We start from the raw sequence: 26,808 nt of genomic DNA, 5'->3' as shown, positions 1-26,808 counted from the left end.
GCACCTGCCTGTCTCACAATCCCTCAGCGTGAGGTGCATTGAGCGGTCAAGTGCAAGGGAACTCCCTTGCTACTCTAGCTCAGCGCTCAACAGCTGTGTTTTTAGGTCAAGCTGCCTCTTTCAGCCAGTTTCCTGGCCTAAAGTGTGGTGAGACCATTACCTTGCTCACGGGGTTGTTGGAAGGAGTAAATGAGAATGAATGCAAAGTGCCTGATACATAGAAAGTATCACCTGTATAAATATTTATATTTATTATTCAATAAATACTTATCTAGGGGCGCCTGGGTGGCTCAGTGGGTTAAAGCCTCTGCCTTCCGCTCAGGTCATGATCTCAGGGTCCTGGGATCGAGCTCTGCATCAGGCTCTCTGCTCAGCAGGGAGCCTGCTTCCCTTCCTCTCTCTCTGACTACTTGTGATCCCTGTCAAATAAATAAATAAAATCTTTAAAAATAAATAAACAAACATCTAGTGCTGGAAACAAACTTTATTGAGGAAAGGCTGGGGCACCAAATCTGAGTTTCAGATCGTAGGAAGACAGACATAACCAAGCTGCTCTCTGGGCAGAACTTTGCAATGGTTGTACCAGGAATGGCTTACTGGTTTGGATGAGTGACCGTGCAATTTATTATCTATCCTGGAACAATTCTGAGAGTTAGAGGAGTCATCATTAATAATTATGCCAGGACCACAGCTGCAAACAGAGCCCATTGCACCCTAGATTAGGTGTGAGGAGGTTGAGTCCCCTCAGCCCACAGGGTAGCAACACAGAGCCTGGGCTGGCAGAAGTCTCCGGAGAGATCGCTCTCAGCCCAAAACAGCCTCAACCTCTATTCAAACATGAACAATTTTCTATGGGTGTCACAGCAAGAAAGAGGTTGGGGAGCACTGCTCTGGGCAAATGAAATTAAAAAACAAAAGGAAAAAAAGTACCATTTGAAGGCAGTGAGGCAACCCAAGCGAACAGCAGGCCCGAATAATTACAATCACAAAAGACCTGTCCATGTACTTCTCCCTAAGGCCTGGCCTCAGACAATTAAAACATTCTGGTAACTGTTTAGGGTTTTAAAGAAAAGAACAGCAATGGTCAAAAATGCCATGTCTATAATTCTTTATAGCGTGTTGCCCTGTAAAGTGAAACTTTTTGGTCAGCAACAGCAGAATTTTTATACTGTGCTCTAAGGGGCCTGTGTATTTTTTCCAGGCCATTACAGGAGAAAGTAAACCAAAGCAGGCGGGAGTCTGGAGCATTACAATGAGGCTTTAAACTGTGCACATTCTCAGAAAGACATCAGAAACTACTTAAAAGGTTTTCACATGAGATTACCACTATCCTCTTTCAAGTAGGAGGAAAGAGAAGATGCCTGTTTTACTCTCAGAGGACAACTCAGAAGGTTAACTTCTAAGAGGTCTCACTGAAGTACAAACTATGAAATCTTAAAGAAAAGTTAAACTTATATTTTGAAGCCTGGGTTTTCTGAAAAGAGAAAGAAGAGACAAAGGACAGCTAAGAAGCCTTTCTCTGCACCAAAGCGCCCTGTGGCCACTGCTTCCGGTTGCTGCCTAAACGGATGAAAATCAAGAACCTCGAGTACAGGGCCTGGTTTGTTCAGCTCTAGTGACACACACCTTTCCTAAGAATGGCGCGGTGGTCTCCACTGTCACAGCCCTCTAAGTATTTAGTTAGTCCATGCAATTCAAGAGGCCAAAGTCCTAAATTTCACCCTCAAAAAGGTCCTAAGTTAATTTCTAGAATAAAGAAGACGCTGAAGGTAGTCACCGAATGGTTCGTTCCAGACCTACAGATCAGCAGGTGTTGGTTAGCTTGGCATAATGACTCACGACTTTTTTGCCCACTGAGGAAACTTCCAGTCTTTTTCCTGACTCTGAAGAATTTTGTCTAATTTTTTAAAAAATAGAATTTATCTTTTTTTTTTTTTGCCTGTCACTTATACCGTTTCAACGCTAATACAGATTTCAAGCCGATGATCTAGAATTGCCAAGAGTGGATAACATGGAACGATCTAAGCCCGTCCCCACCGCAAGGACAACAGGCTCTGGTGTTAGACGGAGCGCACGCGCTCAGGCTCTGCTGTCGTCCTTGCGGCCGTGGCTGCTGTGAGTTCGTCCTCCAGGCCCACCACACACTGCCTTTGTCCGGCTGCGGGATGGAGCTCCTTCTAGCTCTGGTAACAGGGGCCGCAGCCAGCAGAGTCAGGAAGACTAACTGAGTCTCAGAAACACCCAGAATGCCATCAACAGCTCGAGTGTCTGATTCACAAGGGAAGTCCAGTGTTAGGACAAGTTGATATAATACTAGAAAAAGCATGATGGTTCTATTTGCCTTTGTGTTCTTACTAAAGTAAGAACACAATTTCCTTTCAGTTTTTGAAATTCAAAAAAATGCCCATGGACCTCTACAGGTCTGGAGGACCCAGGCTAGAAATCATTGGCGCATCCCAATGCGGCTACCACGAACGCAGCTGGCTCTACCTGGTCTTAATAAAGCCTCTGCACTCACACGAGAGACTGTATGTGTTAAGACTGGTAAAAGAGAGTGAAGACCACCAGGTAGAGGCAAGAAAGAAGCAGAGATGGATCAGATGGAATCAAGATAGGTGACTGCTAATAATAAAGCTGAATATTTAGTAAGTTTTATGCACCAGACAGACTAAATTCTTTACATGGATTACCTCATTTAATCCTACAACACGCAATAAGGAAGATACCCTACCTCCAAGATGACGCCTATTAGTGTCATCTTGGAGGTAAAGACATCAGGGCTTAGTGACACGAAGTAACTTGCAAGTTACACAGCTACTAAGTGGAGAACAGAATTTGAATTTGGTCAGTGTGCAACTCCAGAACCCATACTGCAGCCACTGTGCCATGCTGCTCCAAGACAGAAGAAACTGGCAAGGGGGAAACCAGTTTCCAGAAGCAGGAGGCACCGCTTGCTCTCACCAACCAGGACTCTCCTCCCTACCTTCAATGCCTTAGAACCCACGGTGACTCCTGTCTGCAGCATGCCGTCTGCGATGCCCAGTCGGTCCATGTTCAGGAGAAAAGGGGTCACCAGAGTCACATATGTGGCCCCTGACCATTTCTTGAGAAAATTTAAAGCCCATGTTTCAGTGGATCCACCGACATTATCAAGAATGAAATCAAACCTGGAGACCAAAAGAAAAATCAAATCAAAACATCCTCGTCCGTCTTTACATACGGCTCTAATGCCCCCTTCCTTTCCATCGCCAGTCAGCGATCGGGTATATTTCAATGACCGCTCACAAACCATGCTGCCCCATGCCATCCAGCGGGGGTGGGGGCAGGGGGACACACACAACTTGCGTTGATGAAGGAGAAAAGGGCATCCCCACTCACCCATTCTGGCTTTTCTCCAAACTAAATAAAACGTGACTAATTTTTTTGTCATAAAATTATATCATTTTTCTAGTTCTTTAAGGATGACTTCAACAAGTGGTTCTCAACCGAAGGCAATTTTGGTCCCCAGGGGACATATTAGGCAATGTCCGGAGGCATTTTTAGTTGTCACAATTTGGGGAGGTGGTGGGAAGGGACTCCTGGCACCTAGAGGCCAGGGATGGTATTTATACACAGAATGCACAGAACAGCTCCTCACAACAAAAATTATCTAATCCACAATGTCCATAGTTCAGAAACCAAGCTTGACAAGGTCGAGAAACTCTGACCTAAGCTTTATGGAAAATTGCAAAGCTATCCATCCAATGTAAGTCAAAGTATCCTTTAGTGCACTTGAATACTTGAAATAAAGTATAAAAGCTTTTCACCCACAGAATGATTTGCTTTTATTCCCTCCATAGAAGCATCCTCTTCATCTGGAATTTACTCCTACTTTTTGGCTTCACGTAGGGCATCAGGACAACATAAAGACAAATTAACAATCTGCTCTCAGTCTTCAATTGTGTTCTAACATGCCCTCAAAACCCAGTCCTATGAACTGAGGAACTGAGACACACAACTCCTTAAAGCTAATCTGAATTTGCTGTAATCACTGCATTTCACTTACAGGGGATAAAACCCAAGAATGCTTTTAAATATTTTTGTAAACAAATACCTACTCAGAAAATGTGTGCTTAGGATGCCTAAATGGCTCAGTCAGTTAAACGTCTGCCTTTGGGTCAGGTCATGATCCCAGGGTCCTGGGATTAAGCCCCAATTCGGACTTCCCTACTCACTGGGGAGTCTGCTTCTCCCTCTGCCTCTCCCTCTGCCAAACCCCCTGCTTGTGCACTCGCTCTAAAAAAACAGTAAAATCTTAAGGAAAGAAGGAAGGAAGGAAGAAAGGAAGGGAGAAAGAAAGGAAGGGAGGAAGGAAATATATGCTTATCAGTTAAGTAAATTAGTACATGGATTTCGTTCTGGTAAATCCTTTTTCCCTTCTAAATTCATCTGGATGAAGTCAAACATCTAAAATCAGCTTCAGCCAAATTTGTGGATCTTGAGCCTGCCTTTCATGGAACAAAAATGAAGAAAAACAAGTAAAAACTGAAGGAAAGGAGAATGACTTTACTCAATGACTACTCTCTTCATTAAAAAAGAACAGAAAATTATTTTCATGAGTTTAAGTTTCCATTTCATTCGCAACTTTTGAATAAACAAACGTGATGATACTTAATTTAAATAAGACGTACAGGTAGCCTGGTATTCTAGAACAGGCACTGATTGAAAGGGAAGTCCAGACACAGGCCGTAGACTCGGCTCTCCCACTGAAGCTTAAAAGTGGTGTGACCTTGAGCATGCAGAAACTCCTGAGTCCTCTGTCCCTTAGTGTCTCAGCAACGACATGATTGCGTTGGACCTAAATGTCTCAGAGCCCTTTCCTGTTGTAATAGTCTAAGATTCAAATCTAAAAAGCTGTTATTTAAAAGGAGAAATGAGTGTATTCTTGGTGGACTCCGAGGCCAAACTTCAGACAAAGGTTACAAACGTCAACTGTAACCAAAGTGGTCAAAACCAAGTAAAAGTAACAGGCTGGCATCTGCAAGCTAGAGAGATGCCCCTACCAGAACAGAGCGAGCAAAAGCAGCAAGACCACGGCAAGAGAGGCAGAGGGGCAGACCAGAGCCTAATTCTGGGGGACAGCCTGAGTATGCACCCGTCTCCACTGGTCAGGGTCTCCGTTCTCTGGGGACAAATTCCAGACACACATAGAACTTAAAGTACATAGAGGGAAATGGGTTGGCCTCCGCCTCAGTCTCATGCTGCTATTCCTAGAAGTAGCAGAAGACAGAAGATGAGCTGAAACTCCACTCTGGAAGGCAGATGGCAGAGGCCCGGAGAGATGGGGTCCTGCACGCACAGGCAGGAAGTAGCTGTAGACATCTCTGTAAGGAATGAGGGATTCCTCAGTCCCTCCGTGTTCCTGCCACAGGGGCTTTGTATTTGCTGTTATCTCGACCTGAACAAGTGCTCCTCTCCTAAATTCCCTCAATCGTGCATTGAACAAACGCTTACTGAGCACCCAGAATATGTTACTACACTGTTACAGGTGGACGGATACAGTAGGGGATCCCCCTGAAAAAATCCCATTCTCCTGGCTTGCTCTGCAAACCTTCTGCTCCAATGCCCTAGAGGCCTTCTTAAATGCCCCCCTCTTTTTAAGGATTTTATTTATTTGTCAGAGAGAGAAAGAGAGAGAGAGAGAAGGGCAGGCAGAGGAAGAAGCAGGCTCCCACTGAGCCAAGAGCCCAGTGCGGGACTCAATCCCAGGACCCTGGGATCATCACCTGAGCCCAAGGCAGATGCTTAACTGAGCCACCCAGGTGCCCCTTAAAGCCCTCTTTTTCAAACATCCTCTCCCAATCATTTTTTTCACTCTTTTCCCTCTATCAGTGCTCTTGAAAGCACTTACCACTGATACCTCCCTGACTAGAATGGAAGCCCCATGGAAGGGCTGGTTGGGGGCGGGGGCGGGGGTGTCCTGTCTTGTTTAGCACCGCAGCTGTACGGCATGTTTGGAGCCTGCCTGGCAGAGCTGAAGGGGTTGCAGAGCTGAAGGAACTGGGATTTGCTGGCTCCTCGGGGCTGCACGGCCATCCCACTGTTGGGAGTGGGTACTCCTGGCTAAGAAAGGCTAGGTAGTGTCCAGTGGGGGATCCCCTCTGTTTTCTCTCCTTTTTTTTTAAACCCAGGAAAATACCACTGACCCATTAACAGGTTCGAACTGCACAGGACCACTTATACCCAGAATTTTTTTCAATAAATACAACACATATTGTAAATGTAATTTCTCTTCCTTATGATTTTCTTAGTAACCTTTTCTCTAGCTTACTTTATTCTAACAATGCAGTTGAGAATATATATATATATATAGTATATAAAATACGTGTTAATTGACCGATTATGTTATTGGTAAGGTTTCTGGTTAATTTAACACTTAATTTAATAATTAAGTGTTAGGAAAGTCAAAAGTTATATGCAGATTTTCACCTATGTGGCGGTCAGTGCCTCTAACCCCCATGCTGTTCATGGGTGAACTGTAAGCTTCTAGTCAAAGTGGACAATAACTGCCTTCTGAAAATGAACAGAGAAAGGGGGAAAACCGTTGAAAAAGCAGCAATCAAACATCTTTCCAAACACTGCTCAGTAGCGTCCTGAGCCGCAGTGCGATCCTGGCTAGACGAAGACAAGATTAACACGCGCCCTCCCTAGTTCTGCCCAAAGCACAGTCAGGACCAACAGGGTCTGAATCGCGGAGTCTGCTCCTGTTTGTACAAACCAAACCACAGCCGGGCATTCAGATGCACTGACAACATCCGCAGGGCTCGGATTACCAATATTTCTACTGCCTTGGTTTCTCTGATGCCCTTGTGAAGCCCAAACACGAACAGAAAAATGTTCAGTGCTAATCAAGTATTTTCACGCACTGCGCTCTATTTGCTCCTGTGGTGACAGATGCCACCAAACGGACCACAACTTCCAGTTCTGTCTTCAGACCTCTTACAGGTAAACAGTAAGTTAGCTTAGAAAATAACAAAAGACTATGCAAGCAACATAGTTTCCTCAGGACACACCACATCATGTCACGGTGCTATATGAACATCTGGAATTCAAACGGAAACCACCCCAAATGACTCTTTTTGGGGTATTTTTATTGATTCTTTTCTAAGATCCCGACGTGATTACAAAACCAGCAAACCATTCAGGCTTGCATGATCAACTGTCCTTGTTCCCACTTCCCAAGGTGAACACTGTCCTCTAATACATACGGTTTTAAAGACTTCAACTGCTCTTCCACACTTCCGGATTTGTAATCAACTACATCATCTGCCCCGAGCTTCCTTACAAGTTCACTGGCATCCTGAGAGCAAACTGCTGTCACATGAGCACCCCATGCTTTCATGACCTGTCCAAAAAAAAGGGAGGGGGTAGAAAAACCAACTACGTGTTTTAAAAAATAGCTGGCACCCATGTGTACGTTTTTCAGACTCATCTCTAGAGAACCCCAAGTGCTTTGTCTTAACAAGAACTACAGCAAGCCACCTGTCAGACCTAGTAAAAATGATTAGACTTTGATTCACCAAGAATAAAAATAAGAGGTCTTTTAAGTCTCCCTTTAAATGGTATGCTCCTCTTCTAGCCCTTTACTTTCCTATAATTTCATTGTGGAAGAATCCAGGCCATGGAGAGTTTCCCCGAGTCTGGGATTTCCGAATGCACACTCAGGGGGCAATTCCACAGGTTGCTTTGTTCCCTGTGTTTTCTGTTTCAATTTTTTTTTTTTAATTTTTTTTTTTTTTAAGATTTTATTTTATTTATTTGAGAGAGAGAGACAGTGAGAGAGAGAATGAGCGAGGAGAAGGTCAGAGGGAGAAGCAGACTCCCCATGGAGCTGGGAGCCTGATGTGGGACTCGATCCCGGGACTCCAGGATCACGCCCTGAGCCGGAGGCAGTCGTTTAACCAACTGCGCCACCCAGGCGTCCCTTTCTGTTTCAATTTTTTTACAAGACTATGGATACGGTCCAGCAAAATCACAGGGGGCATGTAAAGTCTGGTCACTGCTCTTAAGATCTTAGCAGCTGTTTAATGGGGGTTGCAAAACAGTGATAGTCTAATTTTTTTCAATACTTTTATAAAAAGTATTTTTTCAATATTTTTATAAAAACTCTCCTCATACATTATTTTGCTTATTCAGGTGTACAATTCACATCGAAAGGCAAGATGAATAACTGTTTCTCCTTTACCAATTAATAACATAAATTGGGGGGCGCCTGGGTGGCTCGGTGGGTTAAAGCCTCTGCCTTTGGCTCAGGTCATCATCCCAGGGTCTTGGGATCGAGCCCCGCATCAGGCTCTCTGCTCCGCAGGGAGTCTGCTTCCTTCTGTCTGCCTGCCTCTCTGCCTACTTGTGATTTCTGTCTGTCAAATAAATAAATAAAATCTTAAAAAAAAATAACATAAATTGGTTCCCTATCATTTTCCAAAAGTGACTTTTTTTTTCGGTTTTTATTTATTTTTCAGAGAAAGTACATGAGTGGAGGGAGGGACATAGGGATAAGTAGGCTCTACGCTGAGCAAAGAGCCCAACGTGGGACTCGATCCCAACATGCTGGGATCATGACCTGAGTCAAAGACAGACGCTTAACTGACTGAACCATCCAGGTGTCCCCAAAAGTGACCTTTTTTTAAAAAAAAAATATGAACTCGTGGATTTAAATGTATTTGAAGGGCTTTAGTCCTTTGTATTACTACTACTGAAGCTCAAATTGTCACATCTTTGAGAGTTTCTTCAAGTTGGCTCCTAAGTCTCTCCGATATGACTCAAGTTAGTCTTTGATAGTTTTCTTCCTATTTAATGTATTCTAGGCTCATTCTTGTACATTTTGTGCCCTAGATCTAGAATCTGCCATTTCTCCAAGAAGTCTTGCATTCTTTTAGTGAGCAATGATCTATCAAGAGATAGCTCTACACAGAGTATCTTGAGTTCATATTGATACTTCCAATTCAAATGTAAGACTACAAAGTTTTTCCTTGACTTCTTTTCTATTACCTCTGTATCTCTTTCCTTCCACACCTAAAATCCTGTCAGAGACACAGGGGATGACAGAATTAAAATATGCTATAAATATCCATCTGTCCTATTGTATATAACACACAGAATAGCCTCTAAATAATACTAGCATCATTATTACTATTAATACAATGGAGCTGATTAATGAAAGCATTAGAACTTTAATACATGCTCTCCCAGTTTTCCTCTGCTTTTAATAAACAGTTGTGCTGTATTTAACCTCGTCAGAGAATAGGCTGTTACACAATGTTTTAGTTCTACAGAAAAATTTACATTTAACATTTACCGCCAGCCCTTAGTGTGATCTCTCTCCAGTCATTTGGGTTGTCAGCTCTAGTACGTTTCTCAGAAAAGGAGAACATATTCCCCGAGTTCTCACAAGTTATTAACAGTGCACCAGTTTGGTTACATATATAAAATTAATATAGTCTTAGTATACTCTTGCTTGAGTGTCTTAAATAGGTTACTCCATTTCCCCCCCAGCCTTACAGCACTGCAGTCAAAAAGTCTGATGCTAATCTAATTTTACTTCTAAGTCACACAATTTTTTTTTAAAGGTGTCCCAAGGATTTTTTTTTTCCTTCTTTTTTAAGTAGGCTCCACGTCCCATGTAGAGCGCAATATGGGACTCGATCTCACGACCCTGAGATCCAAACCTGAGCAGAGATACTCAACCAACTGAGCCACCCAGGAGCCCCTTTTTCTTTTTCTTTGAAAGCCAGTTAATTTTACTAACTAGGGTTTTCTTTGATATTGCTCTGTCTAGGTCCATGTTCTTAGATAAGTACTGTGGTCACCTGATATGTAGTTTCAAATCACTTAATTTCAGGAAGATAGGGAATTTTCTTGAATTATAGATTTTAGTGTTTATTCTATTCCCTTGTTTTGGTTTTCTTCTTCAGAGCCTATTACGCATAAATCAGCCTTCTTTCCTAACTTCAATATTTGGCACTTCCTCTTGAATTGTTTTTTTCTTGGTTTCTTTTATAATTTAAAATTTTTCCTATTTATACATATATTTCTATTTAGGGCAGCATTATGGATCCTGTTAATTTGCTATTGAATTCCTTCTGGTTTAGTCTTCACTGCTAAATATTTTTGTTTACTTTTACCCCCCCCAAGATTTTTAATTTGTTTTACTTTCTATGTTTTATTTTCTATTATTTGTTTTACTTTTACCCCCCTAAGATTCTCTAAAAGTCTTGTATACTTTTAATCTTTTAACTTGTTTTGAAATTGTAGGTTACATTTGGGGGTGCCTGGCTGGCACAGTAAAGGATGCAACTCTTAATCTCAGGGGTGTGAGTTCAAAACCCACACTGGGTGTAGAGCCAACTTAAAAAAGCAATTAAAAATTGTGAGTTACATTTGATCTGTCTTGTGGGCATGTTTTCTGACTTGCTGCAATCTCTACATATGTCTTTTTAATCTTCATTCTCATAACTTCTCCTTTTACCGATTTATTTATTGTTGCAAGCACGGGAGAGAGTGAGCAAGCACGTGCATGACCAGGAAGAGGGGCAGAGAGAGATGCAGACTCACCGCTGAGCCAGGAGGCCAACGTGGGACTCCATCTGAGGACCCTGGGATCATGACCTGAGCTGAACACAGACGCTTGACCAACTGAGCCACGCAGGCGCCCTCTCATAATAACTTTGTGTTAGATATAACCTTGATATTTTCCTATTTCTGTTTTTACTGTATTAAAATATTTTTGTCGTGAAATGTAACGCATACAGAACAGTGCATGGACTATAAACGCTATTACAAAGCAAACAGTATTCTAAGCATCGCTCTAGATTAGGAACTAGACCACACGCCATACTCCTAAGCATCCTTGCTTTCCCCTTCCCAATCATAGTTCCCTCACTCCTTTAGAAGTAATGCCACCATCAGGACTATTATATGCCCCTTTTTGCTGTTCCCCCACTTTTTAAAGAGTTTTACTCCCTAGGTAGGCATCTTTATTTTTTTTTTTTTTAGATTTTATTTTTATTTATTTGACAGAGAGAAATCACAAGTAGGCAGAGAGGCAGGCAGAGAGAGAGAGGGAAGCAGGCTCCCTGCTGAGCAGAGAGCCCGATGCGGGACTCGATCCCAGGACCCTGAGATCATGACCTGAGCCGAAGGCAGCGGCTTAACCCACTGAGCCACCCAGGTGCCCCGGTAGGCATCTTTAAACCCTATTGTTTAGTTTCACCTGTTCTTGAATGTCATTGAATAGAATCAAATAGGCTGTGTGACTTCTTTCACTAATATTCTGCTCATGAGATTCACGTACCTCACTGTGTACCACTATAGTGGTACACTATTTCATGACTGTATAATAGTCTAGCGTAAGATAGACCACAGTTTACCTGTCCGTTTCACTGTTGATAAACATTTGAGTTGTTTCCTCTGGTGGATGAGATCTCTAAATCTGGTACATATCTTTTGGTGAACATGCATGTTAACTGTACAAATCATTGTAGGGTATATTCATAAAAGTGGAATTGTTGGGTTGCCCTAGGGCAATTCATATTCAGATTTAGTAGATGATACTAAATGATTTCCCTAAGTGCTTGTACCAATTTACACTCTAACCAACAGTATTTGGTATTTTTCTTTTCCTCCCACTCTCCCTCCTTTTCTTTTCTTCCATTTATATTCATTAAACTACATTTGCTCAGTCTCTGGACTAGGCCTGGGTGTCTTAGTCTGTCTCTGTCCAGCCTCTAACAAAATACCACAGACTAGGTAGCTTATAAGTAGAAATGTATTTCTCAGTTATAGAGGCTGGAAGTCTGAGATCAAGGCATCAGCATGGTCCCATCCTGTTGAGAGCCCTCTTCCTGATATATAGCCAGTGCCTTGTGTGTCCTCAACATGGTGGAAAGGCTATGGAGCTCTGCTGAACCTCTTTTTGGGCATTTTCACCTCCCAAAGGCCCTGCTCCCTACTACCACATTGAGCATCAGGACTTCAACATAGGACTTCAGCAGGGTCACAAACACTTAGACCATGTAGTATCTAGTGAGGAATTAAAAAGAAGTCAAGGTGTGCATGCATCCCCTAGGTGTCCTATCCCCTTACCCCTAATTTAGTTAGCAGGTGACTGGAAAACTTCAGCACTATCTGGGTCTTCAAAAGAGCTGATGTGGGGTCTGGGTGAGAGATCATAGCACCCAAAGTCTCTCTGCTGGAAAGTGGTATGGCAGAGCTTCTGAGTATGGTCACCAGGGTGCAGCAAGGGCCTCTCCCTGCATATTGAGGAAGGCTTAATCAAGTCCTCTTCCCAGGAAATCAGTGAAATATTTGACCATAATGGTGCCGTCCTGTTCCTGGAAGCTCAGGGCACTGTTCTGTTTTCTTGTTTGAGAATTCATATAGAATTTTATAAAATTCATATAAAAACTTAAAATTCAACACTTCAGCAATTTTAAAGTGTACGACTCATTATGTACATCACCATGTTGTACAACCACCACCACTGTCTAATTCCAGAACATTTTCCTCCGCTCACAAATAAACCCCATGCCCATTAAGCAGCCAGCCCCTTTCTTTCTCCCCCAGCTCCTGGCAACCACTCATCTGCTTTCTGTCTCTACAGATCTTTCTCCAGAGAGGATACAAATGGAATCCTACAAAAGGTGACCTGTGTCTGGATTCTTCCCCTAAGCATAATGTTTTGCAGGTTTCTCAGTGCTGAATCATGCATAACTTCATTCTTTTTCAAGGCTGAGTATGATTTCACTAATGCGTAAACCACATTTTGTTCATTCATCAGCTGACAGGCATTAGGGCTGCCTGTACTCTCTGGCTGCCAGGAGTACGGGTGTCACTATGAACATCTGTGGACCAGCTTCTGTCTGAACAGGTTTTCATTTCTCTCAGGTATATACCTACAAATGGAACTGCCAAGTCATATGGTAATCCTATGTTTGACATTTTCAGGAACCGCCCAGCTGTTTTCCGTAGCAGCTGCAGCATTTTACACTCCCACCAGTGTAGACGAGAGTTTCTGTTTCTCTACCTCCTGGCCAACATTGTTTTCCCTTTTTTTTTTTTTTTTTTAATAGCCCTCCTAGTAGGTGTGAAGGGAGAGCTCACCAAGGTTTCGATTTGCATTTCCCTAATGACTAATGACACTGAATATCTTTCTGTGGGCTTATTGGCAATTTGTATATTTTCTTGGGGAGGTAGTCTATTCAAGTACTTTGCTAAATTTTTAATTGGGTTGTCTTTTGTTGAGTAGTAAGAATTCTTACCTATTCTGGATGCTAGACCCTTATTAGAGAAATGATTTGCAAAGATTTGATCCCTGTAGGTCATCTTTCTCCTTTCCTGATGGTGTCTTTTGATGCACAGAAGCTTTTAATTTTGATAAAGTCCAATTTATCTGGTTTTTTTTCTTCTGTTGCTTGTGCTTTTGATGTCATACCTAAAAATCTGTTGCCAAATCCAAGACCATGAAGATTTACTCTTGTTTTCATCTAAAAGTTTGATTGTTTTAGCTCTTATATTTAGGTCTTTGACCCAGGGTTATTTTTCACATACGAAGTGAGGTAGGGGTCCAACTTTATTCTTTTGGATGTGGGCATCTAGTTATTTCAGCACCATTAGTTACATTAAAAAGACTGTTCTTTTCCCTATTTAATTGTCTTGCCATCCTAGTTAAAAATCAATTGGCCATAGATACAGGTTTTTATTTCTGGATGCTCAATTCTACTTCATTGATCTATATGTTTATCTTTATGCCAGTATCACATTATTCTGACCACTATAGCTTTGTATTAAGTTTTAAGATCGAGAAATGTGCATCCTCCAACTTTGCCCTTTTTAAAGACTGTCAATTTGGGGTCTTCTTCAATTCCATATCCATTTTAGAATCAACTCGTTCATTTATGCGAAAAGGGCAACTGTTATTTTGGGAAGATTGCACTGAATCTGTAGGTCATTTTGGTGGAACACTGCTATCTTTACAGTATTTTGGCCACTGCATTTCTACATACATTTTAGAATCAGCTTATTCATTTCCACCAAACTGCAAACTTCCCATCCACATGCACTGTCCCCAGCCTTCCCTCCCTAAAAGATTTCCTACATTTGCTAGAGAGGACAGCCACAAACTAACTCATATATTAAACCACTGGAAAGGTTAATGCTTACTTCTATGTTAGGAAGTTCCCTCCTTAGAAGGGCAAGCTGAAATTATAATGAATTTACTGAACTTTTCATGAAAAAATCATTTCTCATATGTGAATTTATAAACTCATGGAAATACTCTTTCTAGTCATAAGATTAAAAAACAAAACAGTCTTACCTGTATAGCAAAAGTACCAACTCCACCTGAAGCACCCAAGATTAAAACACTGCAATGCAAAAGAAACTACAATTACGGAAAATATTAGGTCAACATAACTGGATAAACACACAATAGGTTTTCAACATGAGCTGGCTCAAAGATAAATAATCCCAAAAGCAAATAATCATTCAGCTTCCAAAGATTATATGACAAAAGAACTTTCATTTTAGGTTAACCAAGAATCTATAAGTGCTTAAAGCTAAACATTCTATGAACTCTTTACCAAGAATACCAAATACCAAAAATACCAACATATCACATTTTTTTTTTTTTAAGCTGTGCAGACGGTTCTTGGTAACATCTGCCTTACAATTTTTCCAGGCTAAAATTACCACAGCTTTCTCTATAGGAGGGCGCTCTGGGATCCTTTTTTAGTGTGTTACAGTGGATTCAGTAGCTCTCTAAGAAAAATCACATTCCCGACCACATTCCTGTCAAAGTGGAATAAATGTCTTTTGTTCAGACATGTCCCGACAAGCTCATCAACTTTCATAAATGGAAATCAATCTTATCCTCAATTTGGCTTCCTGTTGAAACAGATGAATCTGTCCTATCAGCACAAGAAAAACTGGGTTCCAGGTTTTTACTATGTCTGCTTGTCGTAGGTTTCTTTTCCCTCTAGACCAAGGGTGTTCAGCTTAGAGTTTATGGATGAGTTGGGATGGGGTGCATGGCGCGGGGTGTGTGTGAACCCTCTGAACTTGTGAACTGAATCTAATAGCATGCAAAATTTGGTGGGATTCTGCAGGCATGCACTGAGGAAGAGAGGGATCTAGCCTAATTTTCCCAAAGAAGTACAGGACCCAAAAGAGAATCACTGCTTTACGTATTCTTACATTTTCTTCTCAAATGAAGCCACAGCATCAGGGAATTGCTGATTGGAACTGCGTAGTTTCAGGTCCCTAGAAAATCACTTGTATTGATTTTTGGTGTTCTGCTACCCACCCGGAATGAGGGACGTTATCAAACGTGTTCGATGTTTGATACCACATTAGTGAAGGAGATACTGTTGAGAGAATTCTTCATTTGCTTTGTAAGTAAGCATAGAACATTCTTCTAAAGTCTACGTGGTGGGAGTAGCTGAGTTTCTGTCACTGTAAACGTCATAGCTGCTGCCTGTGGGTCCCCCCCTCCTCCCTCACTCTTTGCCCCCATCTCCTCAGCTCTGTACCTCAGTCACTCTACTCCAGCCACACCTGCTGCTCCTGGAAGGTGCCAGCCTTCCATGTCAGGGCCTTTCAGAAGGATTTCCTTTGTCTGATTTGCTGTTCCTCACATATCCTCAGGGCTCTCTCCCTCACTCCTGTCTGCTCTCTTCATCTTACCTTCTGTTCCATTTTATTGCCACTGATACCGTCTAACAGCCTACACCATTGTACTATTTTGGGAGTTTGCATTCCATGCCTCTCCCACCACCCTTAACATGCCAGTTCTGGGTTCCTATCAGCTCAGTCCCAACCCAAAATGACTTCCTCTCTCGCGGCTCATTTCCCTCTTTGACTTGGTGGCTAGAAGGTGTAGAGAATTTTGCCACCTATCTCTAGCAAGCGCACAGAACCTCGAGACATGCATTCTGTCTACAATCTTAACCATAGTTTCATTTCGTGTTCTTCTCTGTTACCCTCAAATCACAGAAGGTTGTTTGTCACCCTTTTAGATCTTGAAAGTTACTAAAATTTCTGAGCCAGTTGTTCCCTTTGAAATTAATACACTAAATTAATTAAAACAAGTCTCCTTGTAAATTGTGTTCCTTCCAGAAAAAATTACTTTTAATTTTCAAAGAATTATAAATTGCCCAGAATGGGGAAAAAATATATAACAATGAACCCTTCTAAAATCCTTCGATTCATACATTAATAGCTTGAGTATTTCCTAAATGGGGATAGTGGGCAGGAAGCATTAAAACTGCCTCACAGATATATCCAAAAATTAATTCATCTAGTGGCACCTGCATGGCTCAGTCGATTAAGGGTCTGACCTCAGCTCAAGTCATGATCTCAGGGTCCTGAGACTGAGACCTGCATAGGGCTCTGCAGCGAGCAGGGAATCTGCTTCTCCCTCTGCCCCTCCCCCATTCATGTTTTTTCTCTCTCTCTCTCTCTCCCTCCCTCTCTCTCCTTCCTTCCCTCACTTCCTTCTCTCCTCACTCAAACAACAAAATCTTTAAAAAAAATTAATTCATCCATGAAATATTCTACTCTTATTCTGGCCCATTCCTACTTACAGAAATGTAACAAGTCAAGTCATTTAAATCCTTCACAATCTAATCCTTATCTCAATTCTGATGTCTCACCATTTTCTGAAAAGAACTCTCCATCACAGTCACCCTGGTCCCCTCACTCTTATGCCCAAGTCCTGAGCACACTGGCCCATTTCTCGGGCTCCCAGATGCCTTCTCACTGCCTGGTGAGGCCTTCGGGCGCTTGAAGCCAAGCCCCAGCTTTCCTGCACAGCACCCCTAAGAGCACGCCAAACCAGGTATCGGTGCCACAGGTTGTTAACTTTCACCCGTACGCTTGCTTCCCAAGCTATTCTGGAAGGCTTCGAGGGCAGGCCCAGGACTAAACACACTACCCTGGATGTAGCCGATGTCTGATGTTTCTTGACTTTAAAATTCATCTGAATCACCATTTTCTCCTGCAATCAAGACAACAACTGCGACTACCTCAAGTGAGGGAATCCCCGGGCTGTTTGGAAGACTGCGTTAAAGTTCCTCCAGTGAACCAACATCTGAAATTCATTTCTACTTCTCTCCCTGGGAAGGCTGGATTAAGAGGACAGCAAATATAATGCTGTTTAAGGATCCAACTGCCAGATACATCTCCAACCTTATTATTGTCATTCATCACTTCCCCTTAACTCTGGATCCAAAGCACCATCACTCCCCCACACAAAAAAGCAAACATGTTTTACAGCCGTGCTTGGCAGGAGTGGCTCTACAACGGCGGCTTCAGTTCCCGTTGGCGCCACTTGATGGCGCCCCCCAGTGCAAAACGGGCGAGGAGCAGGCCCTTGAAGGACCACATGAAAGACGTGCAGACGCCTCCTTCTCTGGTCCTGCAAACTCCATGTTTGGGGCAGATTCAACCACGACCTGCACTTGTCTTCAAAGAAAGTCCCCAAAAAGGGACAGCAGGCAAAATGAATTTTCAAGCCACAATAGGTGGGTTAGTCCTCTGTGGTCTGAAGTCCTGTGGCTGAACTAGCTGTTCTCGTACTCTTCAAAGCACTTCCAGCACAAAGGGAAAATAGCAGCGCTTGCTTACCCTGCTTACCCCCAGTGGCCCTTCACTGAAGTGCTATACAGTGGAAATGCTTTCTACCCAGCTTGCTAGAACGGTCACCCTGTATATTCATGCCTCACTGAAGTAGAGGTCTATTCGCTGGAGGGAAGAATACTGCTCACTGTAGACAGCGAGTGCCCCGGAAATACTCTATTTGGAAAAATCACTGTGATTCAAAATTGCCAAGCTTTTAAATCACATTCCTCCCTTACTTCCTAAGTTCACATGGGAATCAGTGGGATTTGGACTGTGACAGATATACAAAATATGGAGAAAGTGGGAATAATTATTACACTGCTTATGCATCCTGAAGCCTTAAAATTTGATTTTCTCTGTTACTTCTGCCCAATCTCTCAACTCTACCTAAACATACATTAAGGTATTAACTCAGTGTTGGCTTCTTTTCCATGACTGAGTCACTTTTTACTTAGTATTTGGGCACCTAAGTGCCTCTACAATCACACCATCAGTATTCCAGCCGTAAGAGGCAAGGCATCAACACCCTGGCTGCCTTGCAGATAAAAGAGACGAAACCTACTACAAAACAGTCTGAGATCCAGAAGTAAGGAATAATCTTTCAAATTTCTATACCCTGGCCTAGCCCCAGAGAGAATGTCAGAGCTAGATATCTAGAGACCTGGGTTCTAGTTCCAACTCTCTTATTGAATCTGCAGGCCTCATACTCATCTCCTATGAAATGAGCATCACCCCAGGAGTTAGTAAAAAAGGAAAGTTGACATTTTCAATCTTATTTAAGTTTATATATACTCTTCCTGTCTTTCTAACACAGAGGTATATGACCTTTAGGATTCCCCCTAGACCATGTACTTGCGGGAGGAAAAAAGTCACATTGCAAGATTAGAGTACCCTCTATTTAAAGTCCTAATGGAAGGGGCACCTGGGGGGCTCAGTCAGTTAAGCGTCTGCCTTCGCCTCAGATCATGATCCAGGATCCTGGGATTCAGCCCCAGGTCTGGCTCCCTGCTGAGCAGTCTGCTTCTTCCTCTCCCTCTGTCCATCCCCACACTTTTACACTCTCTCTAATAAGTAAATAAATAAAAATTTTAAAGATTTTTATTTATTTGACAGAGAAAGAGAAAGAGTTCACAAGCAAGGGCCGTGGAAGAGAGAAAAGCAGGCTCCCCGCTGAGCAGAGAGAACAACGTAGGGCTCGATCCCAGGACCTGGGATCATGACCTGAGCCAAAGGTAGCCGCTTAACTGACACCCAGGCGCCCCAATAAAAACCTTTTAAAAATAAATAAATAAATAAAGTCCTAATGGCTCAGAAACAAAGAGGAGTTAAACATGGCTAACTCTTCCATAAGTTGAAACAAATGGTCTTTAAAAACTAAAGAGGATGTTAAAAATATATTAATTTCATTTTTAAATTTCTCACACTACTTTTATATTTGGGGGAAAAAGGGGGGGTGAAAGATAGCAAAGTATAACATAATATGCTAAGTTTACTCCCTAAAGGGAGTGAGAAACTTCATGTGAGCAAGTAGAATAGAACTACAAAACAAACCAACAGACACTTGGCCGAGATAGCCTGGATTTGTGTGTCCCCTCCTAAGCCTCTGTAATTCATGTACACATTCCCCAATTTGCAGAAGAGTTCATGTGTGAATTAGTGGTTTGGAACTTTAAACACATTTTCCCATGAAAACAAAGCTATTTATGTATGTTGGCTCGGTGCCCAGGGTAGCCATTTATTAAGGTTTAGTAAACCTACAGTGGACCAAGAACCTCATACACAGTACAACAATGATTCTGTGGGAAACAAATTCAGAATTTTAACCAGGAGTACTGGGAACACATCTCCCTGAACAGGACAACCAGCGGGAACCATACCATATCACCGGTTCCTTCAATCTGGTGTAGAACAGAGAAGAAAGGAAGGCAGAAGGAAGGAATGTTTATGATGGCAATAACAGGAGGGATAAGAGACAGAAGCAGCATAGTCAGATCTGCCACAGAACTGACAGGGTTCGGGACACACCACCTCAAAATACGGCATCTTGGCATACTGAGTATTTTAAGCTAAAGGAAGTTGAGAAACAGCATGTACAGGAAGGACTTCTGACCTTCTGCGCCTAAGGTCCTAAGACCCTCATGTGAGAGGGTGGTTCCTATACCTGGAGGACAGGGACATCCTTATCTCCAAGACGGAAGGGTACAGTGAGGAATCGGAATGAACAAGCCTTACTAAATTTCCCAGTTGACTATGCTTAGCTCATACCTTCTGATCACCTTTTTTTTCTTTTTTTTGGGGGGGGGGTACATTTCACTCTTCATCAAATATAGCATAAACACAGGCTTAACCACTTCTTCAGATCCTCCTTTCCTTATGAAGGTCTCCCCAGCACATAAAACTCATATTAAATAAATCTGTGTGATTTTGCCTTTTTAATCTGTCTCCTGTTACAGGGGACCCAGGCAAGAATTTAGAAGAGTGGAGGAAAACCATATTTTCCTTCCCTGCTCCAAGCCTTTTACTTACACAAAGCCATGAGAGGAGCCCCAGCAAAATACTTGTGCCAACATAGATTTTTGTAAAATTTGCAAAAGATATGCTAATGAAGGATGGCAGAATACGCCATCTTTGGCATAAGGATTATTTTGAGCTGAAGGCAGCTAAGAAGAAGCAGATATAAGAAAGTCCTGAAAAAAAAAAGAAAGTCCTGGGCCTTCCCATCAGCCTAAAAGCAGGACATCAATTGATAAAAGGTGTACCTCCCCTCCTAGCTACCAGGAAGGACAAAGGTTAATCACCCTCATCAGTGGAAAAGGCACCAACTTAAATCTGTATCACAATTCTTTTTTTTTTTTTTTTAAAGATTTTATTTATTTATTCGTCAGAGACAGAGGGAGAGAAAGCGAGCGAGCACAGGCAGACAAAGAGGCAGGCAGAGGCAGAGGGAGAAGCAGGCTCCCTGCCGAGCAAGGAGCCCGATGTGGGACTCGATCCCACAACCCTGGGATCATGACCTGAGCTGAAGGCAGCCACTTAACCAATTGCCTGGCAACCTCTTCACAACTGGCCTTTCCTACCTGTGCCTCGTCTTTTGTCTTTAGCTAAAGAAGGTATTTTTGCCTGAACTCTAAGCTGCCCATTTGAGGGCCTCATTTTCCCCAGGTAGCTCATGTATCTGAGGTACACATGTTAATAAACTTCTGGGTTTTTCTCGTTAACCTTTATTACAGAGGTCTCGGTAGAGGAAAAATGATTTTTCCTTCTCTATTCATCACAATCAGTTAACATTTCTGTCTCTTTCCATTTCTACACCCTCCATTACGCTGCCCCTCGTGACAAGTAACAGTCGATGTGGTGGGAGGCAAGCGGATTTGGAAATACAAGTGCTTTGGGTTTAGCGGAAAATACTGACATGGCCCATGGTATTTTCTGAATAGAGTTAAGTTACCGCAGGCTGCCCGGCTTAAGAATGCCTTCCAGGAATATTCCTGCTTCCCAATGAAGTGACAACAAAGCATCATGAAGTCATGGTCTTATTAGGATAAGACTAAGTATCATGGTACCTAGCATTAGATTATACAAGCAGTGAAGGAGGAAAATGGTTGAACAAGGTTTGAGACACATAGAACCTGAAGCTCGTCTCCGGAAAATTCCTCTAATTATGAGATCTGTAAAAAATTAACAATACGCCACTAATCAAATTAATTCCTAGATCAGGAGCTACAACATGGAGGCTACCCCAGGGCCTAGCCCACGTCATAAATCTCAACTTAAGTCGGTCTGCACTTAACACCCATCACAGTCCTCCAACTCCGCTGTAGCCAGCTTACTTTACCCTAGAAAACAGGCCAGGCTAGCCTTATAAGGAAATCACGGACCTCCTAGGCAATCATGCCATTTCCCTGCTGCCTCTTCTAATGCTTTGTAAAACTCGCTCTTGCCCAGAATCCCTCAGGAAGAGTGTTCCACTGCTTGTGAGGCACTGTGCTCCGCAATCTAGGCATGCTTTTCTCTCGAGTGAAGGATAAACGCATCGCTACATGGTATTATTTTTGTCATCTGATAGCACCACATGGAAGACATCAACCACAAACTACTAAATGAGGGTTGGCAATTACAACTTACAACTATTTTAGGCCTATTCACTGCAAAAGAAAACCTGAAATGCCTTGAAATCTGACAGCCCCCATATTAAAGAAACTTGGAAGACATTTTCCGCCCATTTGACAACCTCCCTAAATTTTACATGATGAGAACAAGGAATTGGTTTGTGGAAGGAGAGGCAGCGGAGTTTGGGAAGGGTCAGGTTTTGGCTGAAGGGAAATGCCACTTAATGGACGTTAGCAATGTGGCAGGCAGGAGGTCTTGTCTTGCCCTAGTGGAGTTTAAAACACAAAGGGGATGTCTAACTGAATGAAACTCCGCAGAGAGGCTAGGGTGAGACACGGATCTGCAAGCTGCCATGGTAGGAACAGGAATTGGGAGCAGGTGAGAGACCTCGGGGAGACGGAGGGCTGTGGTGGAGCGGACACGAGGGAAGGGCAACGGTTAAAGGCTGGAGAAAAGAGACGGTCCTCTAAAAATTACAAGAGATGGTAAAAAAGGCAGGAAAGCTAAAGGAGTCTGATATCCTGAAACCATGGAAAAAGTGAGTCTTAAGGAAGTGGTCAGCAGGGCCATGTACTTCAAGGAGGTGAAACGCTAAGGAGAACTGAAAAAGATCACGGGGTTGGCCACTTAGTCAGCTATGACCCAGGGGGGCAGGGGCACAGCTGTGGCTTGCTGGCAAGGCTGGAGGTTAGGTTACAGTGCCCCCAAGAGCAGAAGGCTTCTGAGCTCCACAAGGTAGTATCCTAGTCACCCAGAAAGCTCATCTGTAAACCACCAAGTTCCAGGAAAGAGTTTCCTACTAGTGCTTTAACTGAGCCCTCCTGGGGCCCCAGCAAAACAGGTCCAGAAGCCAGAGGCAAGACTCATTTGCATCACACTGGCCAGAGCCTCCACCCTCCCTCTCCTCTACCTCCCAGCCAGGCGATTTTTTTCCTGCAAGTAAACTGCTGAGGCTTCCGTCTCCTAACCCCTACCCCTCTGACCATACCACCCAGTCAAGTACAAATGAAAACCCCCAGTCTACAGGGGCTGTGAGAGCACAGAGTGTGGAGAAACAGGTGGGTGGTGGGGTGCAGAACAGGCAGAAGGCAGCTAACGGAAGGAAGCTGTATTATAATTATCACGGAAGCCCAGCGGTTGGGGGAGGGCGGTAAACCCAATGGTTTCAAGTTGGAGCCTGTCCAATTCTGTAACAGAATTAATTAGACACCCAATTCATAATAACTTGACAAAATTGTACTGTCATAAAGACTAGTCTCAAATAAGAAACAGTGAAAAGCATTTCTAAATTCACTGCATTGAGTTTCAAGTATACACAATTTAAGAGTAAAATTTATATGGTACAAGAGGAATGGTTCAATTTCCAACACTTGCTAATACTTCTGTCAAACAGAGTGATGTACAACTTTCCCAGTAAAAGATGAATTTCAGGTAGATCGTGAAATATTCAAGATGTACCACGACACTACCAATAAATATAACCATCACACTAAACTGCTTTCAGAAAGTATCTGGTGTAACCACTTTTTAAAACATTTCTATCATCTTGAGAGACCTAGGTTATCTAGGTTTCCAACTTAATAAATCATGAAGAAACTATGGATGGGCTGGTAAGAAAAAAATCATTGCATCTGACATTTTCTAGTGATATCAAAGTGTGGGCAAAAATGACATATTATGTGACATCAGTATGAAACTATCACCTTGGTTAACGATGTTCAGTTATTGCAGAAATACAATTATATAACAAAAAAGGAAAAAGTAAACATTACCTTAGAAAGTAAACCTTACCTTAGAAAGCTTTGTTTTAATTTGAAAAAGCTGTTTGTTACAAAGAAATCCTGTAAATTCTTCCAAGGTGCTGATGGGTATTTCTTTTTTTTTTTTTTTTTAATTAACTAGTTAGAAAAACAGACTATTAGCCCTTGTTAACAAACACTGACCTGCTTTACTGCAGACTAAAACATGCCTTAATGTCAACAGCTAATAGAAAGAGAATAACTATGCCTTAGAGAAAGCAAAATATGTTCCTCCATTCACCATGAATAGTCAAACTGAAAAAAGCCACTTTGGACACTGGAACTGCTTAGTTTATGTATAATAAAATCCCACTTTAGTCCTAATTTCCTCCTGTAAAATTTTTTTAATAGTATTTTAAGGTGCTCACACCTCTCATTTGATTCCCACAAATAAGGAATTGGGAGAAGTAGACTATTATTACCACCCATAGGCAGTAACTTCAGGAAACCGATTTCCTAGAGCACCACAGGCCAAAGCTCTCACTGCCACTTGGAACAAAGGCATCCTACAGGTCGGGTGAGAATGCAGGAGATTGAGGATATGAGCCAGTGTAAATAGGAGCCATTTACAATGGATCTCCCTTCAGTTTGGTTAATACGTGGCTGAAGAAATGAACACACCCAATTCAAAACACTATGGAACTGCCTTACAAAGGATGAAACTTTCCACTTCTCAAAGCTCCCGTAACAACCTACACTGTCCTCTGCTCAGTACCCTGGAGAAAACGGCACAGACCCCAGAAATGGCATAGCCAGGGTCACCTTATGAGTCAGCAGCAGAGAACAGGACCACGTGTTCTAATTCCCTGGTTCCAAGCCATTACTGCTTAAACAGAAGATAACACAATACCAAAGATTGACCCACAAAGCCAACAACAAAACGGGACACAGATCCACGTGCCTAAGAAAAGACACCTAGAGCGGTTTCTAAATTGTTTTCTTCCAGGTACTAGAAATGAATAAGCCTGGAGAGCCCTGAACTGGCAAAAGGAATGAGAGCTGTCTAACCACAGCACACAGATGGTCGTGCAGGCGTGGGAAGTCTAATGTTTTAAGGAAAAACAAAACAATAAAGCATCAATGTCAATGCAGAGCCTACCATAATAAAGGTCTGAAAACCCTGAATTCTGCAAGGTTATTAATGAAGACAGACCATTAGAAAAAGCTACGTGGCCAGACTAATTTAATTTAAACAAAGTAGCTGACCTAAACCGTAACTTCAGAAGCTTAAAAAATAAACAGGGTTGACCTTTAGAATAAATATTTACCTTGAATTCTACAATAAAGGCTAGCAGCTCATTAGATGAATCATCTTCACACTGCTTACAGAAATACAGTTATTAAGCTTTCATTAAATTGAAGCCTTTGTAGCCCAACACATTAAATGTGAAGTGTAAGGTTTCACAACAGTCTAATTGTTTTTCCTGCGCTAATTCATAGTAACCAAAATACTCGTCTTATTAAAAATTGACCTATAGATCTCTCTCCTTTATCACAATCATTAAATGGTTCTTGGCACCTTGTTTTCTTGCCAAAAAATAAGATCAGTTTCCCCAATCACACCAACTCTCTAAAATTCGAAGAACACAGGCTCACCTCTATTGAGTGCCTTCCACGGGCCACAACCTGTGCCACACCACCAATTTTACTTGTGTTTTCGCATTTACCCCATAAAACAAAACTCACAGAAGAGAAGTGATGGAGTGGGCCCCTCAGCTAGAAAGCAGCAGAATCTGGATATGGACTCAAGTACACTTAACACATTCCTACTCACTGTGTGTTGCTACTTGAACAGTAAAGACCTTGAAGCAAAAAACTGACCTAAAGGATGCCAAGCAGGAAGCCTAAGAGAACTCAAGGATATTTATCATTGTTTTGCAGTCCCTTTATATCTGGTCTTCACAGAAATCTGTGAGTCAGAGAGCAAATCCTAGCAGAGAGGGAAAAACACCTTACAAAACATATAAGGTGATGACGCTTAAACCTTTTTAAGAATCTAATCAAAGCTATGGATCTTCTTTGCAGAAATTTACATACAGACGTTTGCATTATTTTACCAAGTTCCAACTCCTGGAGTTCCCCTACATGTTTCCATCTAAAAATTCCCATTTGCTTGGGCTAAAAGTCAACACAATGAGGTCAAGAGAGTACTAACTGGGGGCACCTGGGTGGCTCAGTCGGTTAAGCATCTGACTCTTGGTTTCCGCTGAAGTCATAATCCCCGGGTTGTGAGATCGAGCCCCACGTCAGGCTCTGTGCTCAGTGTGGAGTCTGCTTGAAGATGCTTCGCTCTCTCTCTCTTCCCCTCTTCCTCTGCACCCCCACCCCTAATTCAGGCACTCTAAAATAAGTAAATCTTTAAAAAGAAAAAAAAGTACAAATTGACACAAACAGGAGTTTTTTTTGGAGACTGTTTTAAATGTTACCACACCTCTGCTCATGCAACTGATCTGAATTTTAATACTCTTCTCACGAATCTACTGCAAAGAAAGACCTTAACAGAAAGAAAGAAGGGAGGTTCAGAGACAACAATTGATACTTACCGCTTTCCTGCGCAATTCTTGTCATTCAGGCCGCCAACCTTGTTTATAGCAGACCAGGCTGTGAGAGCCACATACGGCAAAGAGGCAGCTTGAGTATGAGTGAGTGATTTGGGCTTGAGAGAGACCTGAATTTGGAGACAACAGTTAAAAATAAGCAATGACGAGCAAACCTATGAAGAAACGCAATTAAGTATATTTATCTGCATAGGAATCCAATTCCTTTCACTGATTTCACAGATATGCCTATAACATTCTGCCAGGTTCAGTATTTACTGCATACCCTACTCCAGGATTATCCCTAAGGAATATTCTCCGAATGACTCAACCTGCCTCAGAGAGGTTCAGTAATATTTTATAGGCTACATTATCAGATAAAGCTGCTTAATTCTTCATAAAGAGACCACATTCAATAATCCCATTAGTCCCGACTATACCCAGAAATAAATCCAAATAAACCTTGAGCCCTCATAAACACATTCTAATTTGTTTTTGAGATCAGCTGCTTCCTTCACTCCCATTTAGTGGAAGATAATCTTTCCAGACTTTCTCTAATCTCAGTAATACCCCTTTTTCCCTTCCTGCCCTCCCTTCTGTAGCCAATTTCCTCACTGTTAACCCCTTTCTCTCTATTCAAATTGTCAGGCCACCTGACTATACTTGATGAGACTATTTTTAAAGTTATTTGAAAAAGCCTGCTACTC

At 42.3% G+C, this 26,808-nt stretch overlaps 1 protein-coding gene across 3 annotated transcripts in view; it reads right to left on the bottom strand.

The window, feature by feature from the left end:
* RTN4IP1 (reticulon 4 interacting protein 1) overlaps positions 1–26,808 on the bottom strand; it is a 45,829-nt gene that overhangs the window by 10,782 nt on the left and 8,239 nt on the right. For all 3 annotated transcript variants that reach the window (XM_044244720.1, XM_044244730.1, XM_044244710.1), the window contains exons 4-7: positions 26,108–26,232; positions 14,354–14,402; positions 7,248–7,384; positions 2,984–3,167 (exon numbers count right to left, since the gene is read on the bottom strand). In XM_044244720.1, coding sequence (XP_044100655.1) covers positions 2,984–3,167; positions 7,248–7,384; positions 14,354–14,402; positions 26,108–26,232 — 495 coding nt within the window. The remainder of the gene's footprint in view (positions 1–2,983; positions 3,168–7,247; positions 7,385–14,353; positions 14,403–26,107; positions 26,233–26,808) is intronic.

Source organism: Neovison vison, chromosome 1, assembly GCF_020171115.1.
Source record: "Neovison vison isolate M4711 chromosome 1, ASM_NN_V1, whole genome shotgun sequence".
Taxonomy (NCBI): Eukaryota; Metazoa; Chordata; class Mammalia; order Carnivora; family Mustelidae; genus Neogale; species Neogale vison.
This window is presented reverse-complemented; position numbering and strand designations above follow the sequence as displayed.